The following is a 19,259-nucleotide window of genomic DNA, read 5'->3' on the forward strand; positions in this document are numbered from 1 at the left end:
CTGACTTACGAATAATACTTGATACAACCCCTCATAAAACAACTAAACTAACCCTTAAAGTTCCAATATGTAAGATATATGCTTAATTAAATCGTAAAATGACCTTACTTTATCATCAGACATTAAGGAAACATGCTATGTTGAAGTGCTGGCTTCTCTGTCATCAATGCAGCAGCCATTATTTGCTGCTCTTAAGTTTAGATTCCAGTGTGAAATGTTCTGTTTATGTTTTTACCAGAGAAGGTAGGCGGTTTTCAGGCAGCCACACACGGCCGTTTTGGACCCTCCTTAGTTTATCAGGCTGACGGCAAACCAACAGGTGTAACAGCAATAAAAGCGGGCAAGCAAACTGTTACTCTGATAAGCGCCACGAACAGAAACGTGGTAAAGCTAGGATAAATAATGCAGATGTCTTTGAAAAATGGAGAGAGGTTGAAACACGGAAAGGTTTTAAGACCAATATAGAGCTAGATAAATACTGAAGCTTCAGTGTCCACGACATGGCAACTTGACTCTAAGGAGGAGCAGGCGGGAGAAACGCTCTTCAATGTTTTGATTTAGACTGCAGTACCTATTTTAAACGTTAGGTGTCAGAGTTACATATTGCTCCTTTAAGGCTTAGACCCATGAAGAACAAGTTATTCCTGCCGACGGCATACTGTATGGGATGGGACTTAAGCTTCATTCATTTTCCTCTTAAGAATTGTCAATCTAAATAAAATCACTGTAATGAAAAGAAAGTCATGCATGGAAAAAAATAGTACAGGCCATTTAACACAGAATCCATCTTGGTGCTGGTGTTTTTCTGCAGCCATTTCCTCTGTCTGATTCCTCGGCTCAAAGGTTCACCTCAGTGCCTCGCTGAGCCATTAGTCAGGCCGCCAGATCTGCCTGTGCTTGCTCTAATGGTTGGGCAGCTTTTGGATGCGGACAAGATGGGATACACCCTGCTGCCTCTGTGAGCTCTTAAAGTTCTGTGCAGCTCTGACAGTTTAACTGCAGAGCCAAGCAGGTGCAGCAAGCGATCAATACATAAGCTTTCACATGTCCACAGTTCAGCTCTGAAAATGTCAAGTGAGATATGGAGAAGACGGCATTGTTTTTCTGAATCAGTAATTTCCATCTTTCTGTCTTTTTGTCCATGTATATTTCATGTGGAACATCCCCTGTTTGGGGATGGATGTACTAAAGCTCATGACTGAAGTCTGAAGCTGAACATTTTCACAAAGATAAGCAAGTCAGTTGTTGGTCACACACACATTTGAATGACCGGATTGAATGTGTGAAAGAGAAGCTGACCCACTGGTCATTTATTTCTTATCGATCATTTGTGTGTAGATTTGATAACGAGTAAAAGTTGCTTTAAGTGTGTGTGTGTGTGTGTGTGTGTGTGTGTGTGTGTGTGTGTGTGTGTGTGTGTGTGTGTGTGTGTGTGTGTGTGTGTGTTTTCTTGCATTCAGTAATTGAGGTTCCTGCCCTATGGTGAAAATATCTTTCATATATTCACAGTAATGAGGAGAATTAATTTCTTGCCAGAAGCAAACAAACTGAAATCACTAAATGAAGGAAGCGTGGCAGCTTATTGATAGAGAATAAGTCAGAGAGTACAAAACAAAGACTGTTGGAAAACCTTTGCACAAAAGAAAGATGTATTTTCTGACATGAAAATGAAACAGTCGTTGCCTTCATGCTTTAATAAAGTAGTGAGCTTATAAACAAAATGGTTTTGTGTTTTATGTTAATTCACAATTTTCATACGACTAAATCTTCATTTAGACCCATAAAAATATGTATCTTGTTCTCTTAAATAACACAAGATTCAAGCATAAACAAATCATATTCAGAAACATGGAAACATGGTTATGAAATCAGAGAGGGAACAGATGTACAAAATCTTTCATGGACTTTATTGTATTGTATATATGAACTCTTCACTTTGTAAATGTTGTATTGTCATCATCAGTGAACTCTCTGTAAGTAGTGTGGGATATTAAAGGTGCCTCATGATGAACTCATGAAATGTTTCTGTTATGCTTTTTGCATTTTAGAATGAATCTCTTTCCAATTTAGTGCAGACACATTCAATATTTATTTTTTTATCAATGTATGCACACAGTATGTTGTACAGTTCTGCTCCTCTGGATAATCAAATCAGATGTTTTTATGACACAGAAAAATAAAAATGCTTTGTTCATTTCATGTCTCTAAACTCTAAAGTTGCTACTGTAGACCTGGTTATATCTCAACATAATGTTTGAATTAAAAAAAAGGTTTAGTTATAAAGCTTTTAAATCCTTTTCTTAAACCTTTATCCAAATGATATATTAGGTTAGATATCTCCAGGCCTCTGCAGCTTCAGTGCATAAAGAGTAGCAGCTAGTTGTGAGTGTCCACACATAAGCTAAAACTCATTTTGACACTGCGTTGCCAAAATGACACACAACCTGCAAAGCAAGGTCGTGTACGTGGAAGGAATCTAGAAGTAAGTTAACAGAGACTCACTTAGCCAAGTGATGCTGATAACTCTGTGTGTGTTCTCTTTGGAGACATCTGTGAGCACTAGATACACAAAATGCGGTAACACTTAATTTTGATAGTCCGTCTGTTGACACTCAACAAGCTATCAGTAGATATTCAACATAACTTTTTCAGCAGACAAGTAACATACATTCAACTAACTATTAGTAGACTATAAGGTGCATTATCTGTAGATATTCAACAAGACTCGTCAACAGACAAGTTATACACATTCAACTTACTGCCAGTAGACTATAAGGTGCATTTCAAGTTGTTACAACATTTTACAAAAAAGTGTCTTCCAACTCTCTTATTCTTTTAAACAGGTTATTGATAGACTTTCAACTAACTATCTGTAGATTGTCAACTTCTTTTAAGTTGACACTCAACTGCTCTGAATCAATATGTCAGTTGAAAGTCAACAGTATCCCTCAACAAATGACATGCAACTGAATATCTACTGATAATGCACCTTATAGTCTACTAATAGTTAGTTGAATGTTTGTTACTTGTCTGTTGAAAAAGTTATGTTGAATATCAACTGACACACTGTTGACATGCAACTGAATATCTACTGATAGCTTGTTGAGTGTCAACAGACGGACTATCAAAATAAAGTGTTACCCAAAATGCCCCCTGCCTCTTAGTGTGTTGCTTCCGCTAACACCCTTTTCCATTATAGAGTATCACTCAACCTTGAAATGTGAAATTTACATGAAACTGCTGTTGTTTGTGCCCTTCCCTTCCCTGTTTCTTCAGGATGAGCGCTTCAGGTCTTATCCACGTCCAGGCGAGGAGTTCATCCCCAAAAAGTCTAGAAAACACCCGACCAGATACCAGGTAAGACGGAGAGACGGGGATAGATGCTAGATCACGGAAAAGAGCAAGAATGGAAGAATGGGAATAAATTGAGTGACAGAGATTCACAACACACAGAGAGAGGTTTAGAGACACAAAGTCAGGGGGGCAACAGTGTGATGAAAATGTTTGGGAAGAAAAAATGAAAGAGGAAATGAGAGGGGGTCTGGAGAGGTAAAAGAAAAATATGACAGACTAGACAGAAGGATAAGGAACGTCAGGAGATTAGATAAAGGGAAAGAGAGGGATTTAACAGAGTTTGAATTAAAAGATATCAGCTGAAAGAAGAAGGGATTGAATATGTAGTGAAATGAAAAATCTTACATTTTACCCTTGTGCTCAGAGTTTGACACGGGCTCCGTTTTTCAACTTTCACTACAGAAACACGTGAGACCTTTCACTCCACACACCCACATGTCACTCTATTAGACATTTGTACATGAGGTGACAGGTATCGACCCATATCAAGATTGCCTACATGCAAAGATTGACTGCCTGAGCCTCGGCAGCGTCTGCAGGACGTCCCTGTTGGCTGCAGATCAATACTCAACAATAGACACTCAGTCTGTGAGACACAACGTTGCTCTTTTATTGCTGTGTGTGTGTGTGCGTGCGTGTGCGTGCGTGCGTGCGTGCGTGCGTGTGTGCCAAGGAAACATGATATCTCCACACCAGTAATTAGAGTAGGATAAGTTTGTTCACTTGAGGCATACATGTGTTGTCACGTCACCTTGTCACCTTCTTTCTATGAAATGTCTCCCTCTTGTAGAAGATTATGAAGCGTCTGATTAAGCGTTACGTGCTGAAGGCTCAAGTGGACAAAGAAAGCGATGAAGTCAATGAAGGTAAAAAAACATTTTTTTAAATCTCTTCCACCACAGCTTTTTTTCATTGTGACAGTTTGTTTTCAGGATATGTGAGAATCTGGATTTTGAACAGGTCTTACTGTGTATTATGAATTGTATTGTACAGCCTGGCTGCCTATAGTCATATGCATCACCTGTACAACAGTTTCATGTCCTTGTACATAAGTGTCTAGACTGCACACATGTCTCTGCTTGCTCACGTGCGCTCACTTTTGTGTCTTTGTGTGACCTTGTGCTGCAGGCGAGCTGAAGGAGATCAAGCAAGACATTTCCAGCCTCCGCTACGAGCTCCTGGAGGAAAAATCTCAAGCGGCCGGAGAGCTGGCTCTGCTTATCCAACAGCTTGGCGACAAGTTTGGCAAGAACACCATGAGGCACTGACAGGACTCACAAGGCAGAGAGAGATAGGGGGTGGGGGTGAAAAGGAACAAAAGGGTGACAACAGGAGAAGGCAGCAGCAAAAAGCAGGGTCAGTAGTTATTTATAAGAATTTAGAGTTGGGGGGGGTAAAGAAAAAAGAAAGATGTGCAAATGAAACTGCCAATGTTTTTCATAACAGAAAGGCTGACTTTGCTTCTCTGTGTTGACTTTGTCAGGAAAATAATCATGATGCCTGTGGAGATACAGCGCAGCCCTTTATACAGCAGGCTATCTAATTAATGCACATCCAAACACAATGCACAACTTCGGATCAGGAGTCCAATGATTCAGGAAAAAGGGGAAAACATGTCATTAAAACTCGCTCAAATATTTAACGTTGTCCTGTCATTTGAAATTTATTTAAACGGTATGTAGAATGTGTCCATAACACATGTTGTGTAATGAAAAGACATACATATTTGCAGCTTCATGTCTCAAAAAGAAAAAACAAACACATGCTGCCAGAAATGTGGAAATGTTGTTTAACCCACAGACTGGAAACAGACAGAATACACATAGACAAAGATGAAGACTTTTACGGTACCACTCGTTTTTTAATAACTTCAAGGGATACTTCACCCGTTGGAACATGGATCTGTATTGACATTGGGTCATATATGCAGTAGAAATGTGAAATAAATTTTGAAGTTGGTGCCTTCTTGACCAAGAAAAGGCAGAAAGTATCTATTTGACTCATGTGGATGAAACTCCCCCCACTAAGGTCCTCTATTTCAGAATCAGAATCAGAAATACTTTATTAATCCCAGAGGGAAATTCGATCGTTACAGTTTCTCCAAAATATACAATATAGCAGTAGAAATATAGTAATAAAAACATTTCCAGACCTATTTACTTCAACACATAAGGCCATTTCCTCAACTGATTCCGAGATTTCTTCCAGAATTGAATTGGTATCTTGGAAATTCCTGGCAGAAAACAGACTCTATGTCTGTGTCCATAAGCAAACAGTGAGAGCACCGACAATACCAGTCCGCCCCAGCTCGAGCCGGCCCGGGCTCCTCGTCCTCATCGCCGCCGACAGACAGGCCTTATTTCTCGGCTGCTGAGCTGGCAGCGGCCGGTGGCGGCCAGCAATATAGCAATATAGTGGCGAGACAGTTGCTGCCGACAGGCCGGTCTTGTGTCGCAGTCGTAGCAGCCATAACACTAGACCAGCCTGTCGGTAGCAGCCGTCTCATCGCTATATTTATATTTTTTCGCCATTATCAGCTTTCTCCATAGAGCCTGTTAGCATAGCTTCCAAGCAATATGGCGGACGTTAAGTTTCGATTCTGGGAGTGAGTTCCCACCCACTGATCTCTGATTGGTCTGTAGCTTCAGTGGTCGAAAATATGAGGAACTAGCGTTGTAGTGTCACCCCGCTAACCGCAACAGCTTCCAATGACCAAAATGACGATTTTTGTGTCATCGGAAGCTCCTTTTCAGACTTAGAAATACAAAGATTTCCCATCTCTGGGGAAAATGAGGGCGGGATGCACGACCATTCAAAAATACTACCAGGTTTCTAATGATGCAAAGCTTAATGCAAATGGGTGAAGTATCCCTTTAATTCCATAAACAATACAAACAGACCTGGATAAATTATGTGGATATGTTCCTGCTTATTGGGCCTCTGCAGCACAAAAAAAAAATCTTTGCACAACACTTTTTCTAGAATAGCAACTGAATAGCGACACATCCTCCAGGATTTGTGTTTACAGCTGGGAAAAGCAGGAGGTCAGTGCTTTTAAGGGGGAACATGAAGGCAGGAAAACTACTCAGTCTGAAGGCTTCGGGGCAAACACACATTGGTAAGATGAGAAAACAGGAGAGATATTTTAGACTGTGTGAACAACAAAACAATCATTTTTCTATGAACACTGCGAAAACCATGCAGCTTCCATAGGAATTATCCTGTGGAAGCTGTATGGAGTCATTTTATGGTTTTGCTTTTCTCTTAGAGTGTTATTTGACACATTGCTGCACCAGCTAAACGACTGTGTTTGACTTCCCCCGTGAATGGGCTTTCAGGAGAGATGTTTGTGCAGCTTATATACAGATGAAGATAGAACTACAGCCACTGTAACTGTCCTCTATGTAGCAGCAGACTATTCTGGGATTTTTACCAGAAAAACTGCCCGTAAACTCATTGTTAATAATATATCAAGCAGAGATCATGCATATTATTATCTATCTTGAGTGAATGCTTCATAAGTTATAAAGATGCATACTTGGTATGAAGATATATCATGTTTCATATTTCATTTTAAGACTTCAGAAATGTGACCCCTTTTGTGTTTTAAATGAAATCAATAGATTTAAATGACATCACATAATACAATGCCCTCCTTCTCTTACAAAACTATTTTGATAACACCAAAAATAAAGATTATCAGATAGATTGTATTATCTTGTTATTGTATGGAATATATCAAATATCATAGGTAAGAATAAGCGGGGCGATTATACAGATCAACACATTTAGAGGGCTGACTTTTTACATCCTATGAATCAGATCATGTTCCTCTAAACATCATTATCCATTACAGGAACCTGTATTTAGTTACTTCCATATCACACACACACACACAAACATATATATATATATATTATAAACATTAATATATTTTTTTCATTGTTTATCATAAGCTGAACTAAACACCTGAGCGTAGGATGTAGTTGGCCAAAGCACTCTTCTTAAAGAGACGTTTATGTTTGTCATCAGAAGGCTTTAAATAGAGTTGAAATAATTCACCTTTCAGAGATATAAGGTGCAATTTTAAGTTTATGAATTTTGTCTCAGATACACAAATGTTGTTCAGAGACAAGCATTTGGTTTAAATGAATAGTTGGACTCAAACATTTCTGTATATGTTTTTCCTGTGTGGTTCCGAGAGTGAAAGAGTAGCTAATCATTTTCTGTGTGCAGAACCAGAGTGTCCCTGAAAAGGTTTTAAGACTCACACCTCCTACAGGACAAAAATACCTGAAATACTGTATTTTTAACTTGTACGTAAAAATATATTGATAAAAGCAAAATCTTGTATTGAAAATTGTCATATTTTTGATCCTTGGATTAAAGAGAGTAACCTCTAAACTGCTTGTTTGATCATTCATGTTCTGTGCGTTTGTGCTGATTGTTGCAGTTATTTGAAAGTTAATGAGTTTAAATTTCACATGTTTGTCTTCAGTAGCCCTCACTTTGAACATGTAGCTGCTGTGTTGCACTGCACTACAGTATGAACATAAACACATAAATATGTACACATTCTTTAAATAATTATTATCTGCAAACTGCTGGACTCACATTGCACCATATGCCACTTATGTACACACGGCTCAGTAACACAACCTCAGCACTCACACAAACATTCACAGTGAATTGCAGTTTTTTAAGAGGGTCTTTTAGCAAGTGATAATAGGCATATTTCTCAGTCCTAACTATTCAAAGCTATTCACACAGAGCTCAGCACAACTTCTACTTAAACTCACACCCAAAAAGCACTGAAACATACAAACCCTCAACATGCACCTTAAAAACAGTAACATGCTAATTTAATTTCTCGAAACATGGACACAGTTTCTGATAATTCAATGATCAGATACTTGAACATAAGGAAGGACTATTTGAGTTTTAAAAAAAATGTTTTTTTACATTAACAACCATCATGAAACTGATGCCAGACATGCGATGTCTCAGAGAGATTTACAAGTGAACAAGAGAAAGTTTTCTAAATACTACAACAGAAATCTAGACTGAAACTTACTGCAAAGAAAAGAAAATACTGACATTCTGGTTTTCTGCACAGTGCAAACGCTCCACTGCCAGTGACTGACCCTACAAATTTACCAATGAGAATTTGTAAATATTAACGCTTAACCCTACCTAAATAATAATTCTGGATGAGTCAGCGCTCAGCAGTTCAGATATAAGCAGCTAGGCTAGGCTGGAATGTGCTCTTTTGTGAGGAGGCTCACCCTGCAGTGTGTTGAAGAGATGCATTAGAAACCCTAAAGAACTGACAAGGACGTGTGTGTGTGTGTGTGTGTGTGTGTGTGTGTGTGTGTGCGTGCGTGCGTGTGTGAGTGTGTTCGCTGTGCTTACATACATGGCATTACAGAGACATCCTGAAAGCTTTAAAGCAGCTCTGTAAACATTCACTCCACTCCAACAAACTATACAGTATGTCCAGACATTAAATAGAGCTCAGTAAGTCCACATCATTCATCTGCCACTCTCTCTTTTGCAATGTTCAGGCTGTTATTGACACAGTTCCTTTTTCTTTTTTCTTTTTTTTTGTTACCTTTACACTGTTCAAAACTTGATGCAGTCTTCTCCTTTGTTAGGGTTAAAGACGTAGGTGGTGCATTAAATCATTTTCCTTTGCTAGGTTCAGCCTTTAGCGTGCAATAAGTGTCTTCATATTTATCTTAAGAATCAGGCGAGCATCCTTTCCTCCACATGCTGTTGAATGTGTTTTATAACCATTGTCACATCCTTTATATCTGTTTCCTCCTCCTGTCTTATCTGTCTCTTTACTCACTGCTGCTCTACATATGCAGGCCAATAAAGCAGAAATGCCAAAACACTGCCTGAAAAGAAAAAAAAGGCTTAGTTTAAGTCCAGAAAAGCAGTCAACACTGTTACTGTTTAACTCCATTGCAACTGAGCTGGTCAGAGGGACATGTGCTTTTGGGAATTCACAGGAAATTCTATTCTCTAATTTCCTTCAGTGCTCTGCCTCAAACTTCTGATATGAGTTTTGCCCTCCAGGCTGTTTACCAAGAACACACTCTGTCAATGTGAGTTACTAGGTTTTTTTCCTCACTTCTAAATGATATACTCCCCTCCCTCTCTCTCTCTCTCTCTCCTTGTCCATGCCTCCTCCATCTGTCTTCCTCTTCCTCTGTCTTTCTGAGCAGAGCAGTGAGTGTTGTGACCTCCTGCCTTATGAAAGACTAGGATTCCAGGGATTTTGAAGGAGAGATTAGACTCCCGCCTACTGCCTGGAAGCCCCCTCAGGAGACAAACTTAGCAGCAGGCTCACACATATTTAAAGAATATGCTTGCTTGCTTTTATAAACACACATAAATAGCAGCTTAGCCCTTGTGGTATAATATTAGAAGCTTCGACACACATATGTGGGCTCAAACAGCTTCTCTTCCAGAAATCGACACAAATTTCGCACTTATTGAGGTGTGAGTACTCACTTATGCATGCACACACACACCGCAGACTGTCAGTCAAAAACACACATTTAAACCATGGATGCCGACTCGTTAGCACACAAACAAAAAAGAGGTTTTAATCATATATTAATGGAGACATTAGCACACAAGCAGGGTTACACTCAAAACTCTCTTTGTGGCTTTTGCTTTCACACTATGCGTATGTGTCATTCATTATTCTTCGCACATCCTCACACACACACTCTCAGCTCCCATCCGTGTCATCAATCCCCTCCATATTCCATCTCAGTCTCTCATCACAGTATCTCATTAGAAGAGGCTCTCTGAAAGGACCTTATCAGAACAAACCTCTTAAACAAACCAGTGGACTATTGTCTAAGCAATCACAATCTTATTTTATAGCCATTTATCACCAAAAATACAACCTCTATCAAAGTCATAAGAATTTTCTTGAACTCCTTTTTTCTTATTTGACATGGCACGCTGTAAAACATCACATATCCATAACACAGAGACTTTTTTAAGAGACCCCACCGTTGGTGAAATGCCAATATCTAATTTCTGAAGCAGCCAGAGGTCTGATGGGGCAGAGTGGGAAGGGGCTATGTAGGGGCTATTAGAAGAAAAGACTTGTCCGGTGTTTACCAATTCTTCAAAGCAACGACCCGCTGGTTTAAGATGGATGGAAGGATTGATATGACGACTCCCCGACAAGCCATCTAGGTGGCTCAGCCGACCCTCGAGTGCACTCACAACGGCAAGTGGAGTGTGTGAAAGTGCACACACACAAATGATAAATGTGTTGGGTGTGCAACTGTCAAAAAGATGCATCATCATCATTCCATCAAAACTGTCATAAAATCAAAAAGAAAAACATAGTTGTTGTTTTCTGTACTGTGAAAGATGTGGTTTCCTTCTAGCCTTGTTTGGAGGTTGTTCAGAATAGATCATAGAGCTGCATTATGAAGTAGCTTAATGCTTCTTGGTATAGAAGACAATGATGTACAGAACCTATGGGACTTCATAGTTCAGTCTCAAATTTGTGTTAACTTTAAACTGCGGGATGGATTTCTTCCCTGGGGTTTAGGATAGTCTGCTCTCAAATTCTCCTTTAGTGTGAATCACCGTTTTAGTAACACTCAAAATCTACATCTTCAGAAGTCATCTTAAGTCCATTTTAAAGGTTGATCATTAAATGTGAAGGTTACTGTGGAAAGAAGCGTAGTTGCTGCAATGTACAAAAACCTCTGCCCTTGCTGGATTTTATGTTGCCCTTGCTGACTGCTTCATGGCTTATGACACACAAACTGGTTGTGTGCTTGTTTCCCAGTTTGGTTCTGAAATGTTACAGGCATCACCAATAGACATGAGGAAGAACTAAACCTGAACATTGTTACTTTAACACTGTAAGAAACATCCAACACTATGTAAGGAACACTTAAAATTTAACATAATTGTATAATAAAATAGCCGAGAAAAATCCAGGCAAAATCCATCCTAATGTACATATACTCGGAAACTGAGATAAATAAATAGAAATAACTTTTTTTATGACTAAGTGTATCATCTTCATCCTCTCAACTTCAGCCTTCTGCATCATTACAGCTTATGGAAATAGCATTCATCCGATTCATCCTCCTCAGCATGCATCCTCCATGAGGTATTTCTCATTGCTTCGGTACTAACAGCGTTTTTATCCTCAGAGTAGCCATCATATCCACTTTCTTATCTTTATCTCAGTATAACTGACAAAAGTGAATAATGGATGTTGAACAATATAGCATTCCCTGGATTGCAGACGGTCTCCCCTTCACATTCAGTCAAAGAGTGTGAGTGTTAGAGACATAGAGAGGAAGTGATGTTTATAACAATCCCAGCACTGCTGTTTGTCATATACAGCAACATTTCCCCTCACTTTATTTATGTACCTACGACATAGTTTCCCTTTTATGGCTTAGCCATAGCTGTAGCACCAACATCCATCTTCTGACTCACTTTGACTTTCTTTTGCCTTTTTTTCTGCTCTGGATTCAGCGTCTCTCACTCACTCACTCACCTCCCGATTACATGTTTGGTTCTCAATCTCTCCCAATTTTTTCTTCTTCTTTTTCTGCTTGTTGTTGCTAAGCTTTTCTTTTACATGTCGCATGTCTATTTGTTTCCTCTGCTTTCTGTAACAACTTTTGACTGAATCACAGGTGGACTTGACCTTAGCGACCCTGGAAACTGGACTTTTCTCATTATCTAGCTGTTCTTTCTGTTTTTCTCTGTCTTCCCTTTCTCCCTCCTCACACAGACTCTGAGTACAACACTCACATTCTCATGGGGGATCAAAGATTATGACTTGCAGGGAACACTGCTTCTGTTATTTCCCACTTGATTTGTTTAGTTTCCCTCCGCCTCCACCTCCTCCTCCACCTCCCCCTGCCCTCCCTCTCCATCCATTTCTTCATGTTTTGAGTGTCTCAGGCTTCTCAGATGTGACTCTGCTCTACTGCATGACTAAAACAAGCACCCACTTACCCCAGGCACCCCTGCACACCCTTCCCTCCCTCTCATAACCTTCTCCACTGTTCCTGAACACAAGCACCCTGAAATGATGCACATTTGAAATGCAGATGAAAAACCAGGTAAGAGAGAAGAAACCTTAGTCTCAGCATCTTTGCTCCTCTCTTGTTGTTTGTTTAGTGTCCTCAAGATCATTCCCCAGTGGCCCTCTGTAGATTGGTTTGCTATGGAGCTGAGAGCCACCTGACCTGTACTGAGATCTGAGGCTATGCTGTGTGCTGGTTTCTTGATGCCATACTGCGATATAATAGAGTAAAAAACAACAACATGTGTTTGAGAAATGTAGTTTTACTGGTTTATTAAGTATGCAAAAAAATAATGATTTTGTCAGGGTGAGTTCATTTTACTCTAATTTCACTGTCGACTTCAAAAAAATGCAAACAAACAAACAAACAAAGCAACACATGAATTTAAATGTAGGATTGTCGAGTTCACATTGATTTACTGTAAACCTTAAAATGATATTCAGTAAAGCATAAATCTACTTATGAGATTAATTTTATTTTATTTTCACTTTTAAAGAAAAACACGCAAAAAACATGAATTCACTTGTTTGATTATGTAAATTTGCCTCCAATTTCACTGTTAAATACAAAAAGTACAAATGTTTATCCATTGATGTGTGTTACTATAATTTAAAGCTTATTAGCACATTCATTTTAACCTGTATTACACTGAAAATGAATGTGAAAAAAAACATGAATTTACCTAATTTACTCTAATTTCACTTTAAATTTCAGAGAAATGCTTACCTGCAGAGTCGAATATGTTTGTCCTCAAAGAATAAACTTACATAGATAATGTATGTATGTAAATGAAGCAGTAGTTCTGTGTGTGTGTGTGTGTGTGTCTGTGTGTTTTAGTAGTTACCTGACAGTTGCTGCCCATTTAGAGTATCCGTTTGTCATTTTTCCTGCGAGAGTCAGTAAATGCCTCTCCTTTTATCCCTTCCTGAGATGAGCAGCATTTGGTGTTCTGGCGAGATAATCAAGTGACTAATTGTAGAGCGTCTGATTACTGCCAATGGGGGCGTTTGATGCGCTGCCAGGGAGAAATCTTATTTTGCCGCCTGTTTTTTATTGTGGAGGTTAAAGAAGAGGTTGTTAGAAGAAAATGTAGACAATTAAAGAAAATCAGAGAGGGGAGACATTTTTGTGTCTTGGTTTTTGTTTGTTTGAGATTCTAGAAATCAGTCACTTCAGTAAATGGAATTGTATTGACAGAAAGGATAAAGGAGTCCAATAGCTGCTTTTGCAGCCATAAGTGATCATAATGTTTAAGTGTGTGTGGCTTCTGCTTGCCTGTGTAGGAGTGTGTTGGTGCATGTGTATTATGTGTGGATAAGTCTGAATGCATGTGTTCTCTCTTTGTCTCTGTCTGCCTCTGTGTATATAAGGAACCATGTGTGGTTCGTGCTTGTCAAATATCTCCACTGTGTGTGTGTGTGTGTGTGTGTGTGTGCGCGTGCGTGTGTGTGTGTGTGTGTGTGTGTGTGTGTGTGTGTGTGTGTGTGTGTGTGTGTGTGTGTGTGTGTGTACACATGTGAGAACATGAATCTCAGTATGCTCATTGTGTGTCTCCCTCTGGCATTTGTGTACTGTAATCTAGAGTCTGTCGCTGATGTTGTCACATGCTATCTGTCTGTCTGTCTGTCTTTGTTTGCATGTCTGTCCTAGCAAGAACGAGCAGATTGTATCATTGTTTAGAGTTATTGATCATGAATGCTTTGTAGAGCTTTGTTAACATTGTTTCATGAGCCAGCCTGCCAGTGCAGCAGTGAAAAGCAGAGAGTGATAGACTCCACAGACAGTATATTCGGTGGCTGTTGGACTCCTGCCTGTGCAGAGAATGACTCCACTGCTCTGTGGAGCCCAAGCCGAGCAAAGCAACAAAACAATGAGTCTTTCATGAAACAAAAATAAACAAAATTCTGTAGACTCAAGTAATAAGGAATTAGGAATAAAAGTTAAGGAGGGCACTTTCGCAGATTGCCTCCTCTTCTGTTTGTGCTCTTTCCTTCACTCTCACTTCACCTGATATAATGTGAGCCGTGTGAAACTAAATGAAGTAAAACATGACTTTGAGTTTTTTAGGAAACATTTCAAAACCTGATGACGCTTTCCCCAATGGAAGTAAAGAAAACGAGAGTAATATAATATCAACAACTCAGGAGACCCAATTCTCCAGTTAGCTGACAGTGCAGAGCAGTGCTTTTATGTGTGTTTTTATCATCGTGTGTGTGTGTGTGTGTGTGTGTGTGTGTGTGTGTGTGTGTGTGTGTGTGTGTAAATGACATAAAGAGAGAGTCATGTGGATAGGATAATGTGTGTAGGCTACACATACATAATCCCTGTTGACTTGCATGGTCTGCCATTTGCTTTGGTTATGTCTCATCAGCAGGAAAATTAAGCTTCTTCAAAGCAGGTCTCTTTTTTGGTCATCTTGTGAAACACATATGAAACTGAATCGTAGAACTGTATTATCAACCCAGAAAAAAACAACGAAGAATGAGAACATGAATCCAAAAACGTTTCTTGTTTATCTCAAGTTGTTTGAGTGCCCAGCGCTTCCAGGATGAGTTTTTCATTTTTTATTTTTTATGGATTAAAAGGATTAAAAAATAAAGTAGACAAAGAAGAGGGAAAAGAAGGGAAGAAAAAAGACATGAGCAGTAGAGAGAGTAACAGGCAACAACACAGAAAACATGGAAGAGTCGTGAGATAATTAGAGAAGCAAAGCCGACACAAAAATAGGACCCAAAGGAGTCAATGGGGAGAAATAACCAGGAATGTGTATGTTTGGTTCCTGTTTATATGTTAGTGAATTACCCTTAAAAAAGAACAACGAATAAAAGAGGCCATTGACTTGTGTGACACAATTCCTCGACCCCATTGATGCTTCTGGTTCTGACCCTTAATAGAGACTATATATGGTGGAGCAGAATTACAATTCCCTAATCAAAATGTCATCGCTGTGGGTTACAGCTAATGAGAAAAAAAGAGACAACTCTCACAATTGGTCACAGAGCAAAGCACCAGTCAACATGTGTCACGGTATATCACACCCTTCCTTTTTCTTTTTCCTTTTAACTTAACCACCTTTCCCGACTATGACGTGTGAGGTAGGTCACAGAGGAGTTTTGCAAGTAATCACCGCTTGATGGCAGTCAAACAGATTTTTGGCAAAATGGGTCAGATTTGCTTTGTGTTAGGATTTATCATTTTGCTGGTCTTGCATGTGTGTATTTGTGTAAATGTATGTGTGAGATGGGGATGAGGATAACAGCAAGCCTGTAAGCAAAGCAGTGCAGACCCAAAAAAGCAATAATAAACGGTAATCTCCTTAACCGTCACAATTATTGCTGTCCCCCATGTATGTAAACAAGGCCTTTGGCTAGGTTTAGATTTCCCATGAGACATTGCACATTTCCCCAAACTCTGGTCCACTTTTAGCCTTTTTATTGTAGAAAACTAAGTTGATGTGGGACACCAGAATGCTGCTAGCCATTTGTCTTTTTTATTTGGGGACTAGTTTGCCTCAACCGTTTATTGTCTGTTTGTGTTTGTGCATGTAGCATCAAAGTCACTTTCCCAATTTGCGGATGTTTGTTGTATTTTTGCTGCAGTCTGCGTTAGTGAGTGAGTGAGTGAGTGAGTGTGTGTGTGTGTGTGTGTGTGTGTGTGTGTGTGTGTGTGTGTGTGTGTGTGTGTGTGTGTGTGTGTGTGTGTGTGTCCCTCTGTCCTTGTTCTGTAAGCCTGCCAGCCTCTCTATTGTGACAGAACAGGTGCAGATGAATATGAAACAGACCGGCAAAGCTTTTAGGGTCTAGCCCTTTTGTATGCATGCTCATGTCCGAACTATCATGTAAGAGCAAACTGGCTTCCAGTCTCCATCTTTAGCAGCTTCTTTTTAGTGTCAAGCACCAATGTCAAAGCTATTTCACAGAGAGCAAACACAATACAATGTTCTGTGTACACACACACACACACACACACACACACACACACACACACACACATACACACACACAAAAGTCAGATATTTTAGGTAAAAGGTTTTTTGTTATTTTGTATACATTTGTTTTCTTTAAGAAGAGGATCTGCAGCACTTGGAATAAGTCAGGCACTTACACCCCTTAAACCCAGTAAAATGTATCACCTGAGTTTCTTACACACACTCACCAATCTCACACCGTTTTCCTGTTTTCTGCTCACCCCAGTGTGATACATTCCCCACTTTGGCCCTGAAATGGCTTATTTGAATGAGTGAATGAGTAATTCCTTTGAAAGAAAGAAAGAAAGAAAGATAGATAGATAGATAGATAGATAGATAGATAGATAGATAGATAGGAGATTCTCTTGTGACTCTCCCTTTACACATATCTGTCCTTTGACGTGCCTCCAGCGCCCTCCTTCCCCTCTCCTGATCTGCAACACTCTCTCTCTCTCTCACCCTCTCTCTCCCCCTTTCTCTCTTTCCTTTGCTCCGTGATACGCACGCAATCCAGGACACAATTGGAAGTCGTTTAAGACCCGAGGTGCTGCCGTGTTTTGTCCTCCATTAATCCATCCTTTCGTCTCATTTTAGTCACACTGGATCAATAGTCCCACGCGGGCAGGCTGCTGGTAGCATCTCACTAGCGCGTATCGACCCTCTTCCGGATAAAAGAACCACCATAGCTGCGCCCTGTACGCACAGGGAAAGGCGATCTTGCTTTAGTTGCTGCGCACCACGACGCACGAGAGGACATGTGTGCGCACCAGCGATCGTTGTCAAACTTCACCACCTCTGACAGACCTTAAAGTCATCTGGATATCGCAACAGAAGGCTACAAACACAGCCGGTGTTGTGGGCAGGACGATCTGGATTTAAACGCCAACAAGTGGAATTCGGTTCTTTCACTGGTACTCTGATCCGGGCTCACACATGTGTTTGGCCAGGTGGGTGTAGTGTGTCAGGAGACACTGCGTTAATATCCCACAGCGCGACGAATGGTCTGTAGGCTCAGATTCGGGGCTACCGACCCGCCGCTGCTCCACAGCGCGTCCTCGGGGCTTGAGCGGACAGAGCTAGGGGCGCTGAGGAATGCAGAGCCGGGATTGTGTCTTTTCCAGCTCACCTGCGGAAACCTTCGCAGCGCACACCAAAGTAAGTCATTTCTTCAACTTAAACTATGTGCATTGGTTTGTTTAACGTTGATGTGAGGCTCCACAAAGAGCAAAATCTCAAGGTCCAATTAAAGGAATCTATAGTTTGTAGCCAGTGACCAAAGTCTTCTTGTTTCATTTTCTATGAGGGAATTTCTACTGCATGACAGGCACACACAGTATGGGTACACGTTATCGGTGACACTGGAGTTTATCATTGACCTTGTCAGACATCCGCGTGATGTGAAAATTCATACTCTTAAAGCCTGGTCCTAAATGTTTCACAGTGGAACCTCTCCTGGTTCTTGTTCATCCGTTTTCCCCCAAACTGAACCAATAACACGAGGTAAGTATACATAACCTTCTCCGTGTCTTTTCATTCTGCAGCCGACCCACGCAACCGGTGAGCCTGCTGTGCGCGATGCTGAGGCAGATCCTCCTCAACTCCACCGACTCCTCAGATTTCGACCTGGTGCTCATGGCCCAGTCCTCCACGCACGCCCCCGCCTCCCTGAACGCCTCCCACGGCGGCTCTGTGAGCGTGGCCGCCCTTCTGAGACCTACCACGGGGCGGGGGGGAGGGGGGCTCCGGGAGGGCGAGCTCCACAAACCGGACTTGATCACCTATATAGTCATGTGCCTGCTGCTTTTCCTCTTAGTGCTGCTCATTGTGTTCTTCATCAACTGCCAGCTCCGGAACTCTTTCTTCGCCTCCATGCCATATGACAGGTCACTGAGAGAGGCCCGGACCTCCTACAAGTAGGCAAGACCAACAGGATTAACCTCTGGGACTATGGGGTATAGGCAAACTCCTGTGGTGGGTTTCAGGACAAACTGTTCCCCCCTGAACTGCTTCTTCTGCTACACGTACAAGACATGAATCTGTTGCCTTTGCGAGTTTTCTTGGACACCTTGGATGCTGTCATGGAAATCCCAACAGAACCTAAAATCATTAGTCAGTACCCAGAATTACATCATTTGGCCCAATTTCCCTTCAAAGGTCCACAGCCCCCTCCCAAAAAATATCACTTCAGTCAATATGGAGGCATTTTTAGGAGATGTAAGGCGGGCATTGGCCTACTTTTGTGTAGAAAGAAAACAGTACAAATGCAATTTTTTTTTGACTAATGTAAGTTTTTTTTTTTGCAATTGATAAGTATAATGTGAAACAATTCATCAGCCCGTGCCATGGCACTGCATCCTATAAATAAATGGTTTATTTCCTCTGTGGTGTTAACTCCCAACCGTGTTTTAGTAGTTTCTTACAGATTTGACCTGAAACTTGGAGATTGGTCCTGAAGTCGTAATATTTCACTCTAAGAAGAATCTGTTTTTCTGTACCTTGAAGGTCATCTATGTTAACATGGAGAGAGCCTACGGTCATTTCTGCATTTTGTAGACTGTGAATAAGTTGTCTTGTCCACCATTGTAAAGTGCTTAAAGAACAGACAATATCGTCTCATAAAGATTTTCAAATGTACTCGGAAGTCTTTTTTATCTGTTCACCCCTATTCATGAATGGCGGTGCTGCAGCTGCTGATGTCAACTGTTAATCATTTGGTGCGCGCCGAACAGGTAGTTTTTATGAGTGCCACTGGGCCGGGGGCCTTATCCTGCACTTTTACTTTTAATTAACCTCTCCCCCACTATTTATGGCGCCAATATCCCGGAGAATGAAGACGAGGCTCAAGT

General features: G+C 40.6%; 2 protein-coding genes across 2 annotated transcripts in view; both read left to right on the forward strand.

Moving 5' to 3' along the window:
* LOC132981930 (short transient receptor potential channel 7-like) overlaps nt 1–5,734 on the forward strand; it is a 46,914-nt gene extending 41,180 nt beyond the window's left edge. Inside the window, exons 10-12 of the mRNA XM_061048070.1 lie at nt 3,277–3,357; nt 4,145–4,220; nt 4,483–5,734. Coding sequence (XP_060904053.1) covers nt 3,277–3,357; nt 4,145–4,220; nt 4,483–4,622 — 297 coding nt within the window. The 3' untranslated portion in view covers nt 4,623–5,734. The remainder of the gene's footprint in view (nt 1–3,276; nt 3,358–4,144; nt 4,221–4,482) is intronic.
* Nucleotides 5,735–16,864: 11,130 nt separating this feature from the next.
* On the forward strand, nt 16,865–19,047 carry LOC132981931 (small integral membrane protein 32-like). Its single transcript, XM_061048071.1, has 2 exons — nt 16,865–17,568; nt 17,955–19,047. Exon 2 carries the CDS (start codon nt 17,989–17,991, stop codon nt 18,328–18,330), a length of 342 nt encoding a protein of 113 aa, XP_060904054.1. The 5' UTR covers nt 16,865–17,568; nt 17,955–17,988; the 3' UTR covers nt 18,331–19,047.
* The last annotated feature ends 212 nt before the right edge of the window (nt 19,048–19,259 follow it).

This window comes from Labrus mixtus, chromosome 10 (assembly GCF_963584025.1).
Source record: "Labrus mixtus chromosome 10, fLabMix1.1, whole genome shotgun sequence".
NCBI lineage: Eukaryota > Metazoa > Chordata > Actinopteri > Labriformes > Labridae > Labrus > Labrus mixtus.

Bases quoted from the DNA above. Each gene is read 5' to 3' on its own strand.
- LOC132981931 (XM_061048071.1), top strand. From the start codon at position 17,989: ATGCTGAGGCAGATCCTCCTCAACTCCACCGACTCCTCAGATTTCGAC.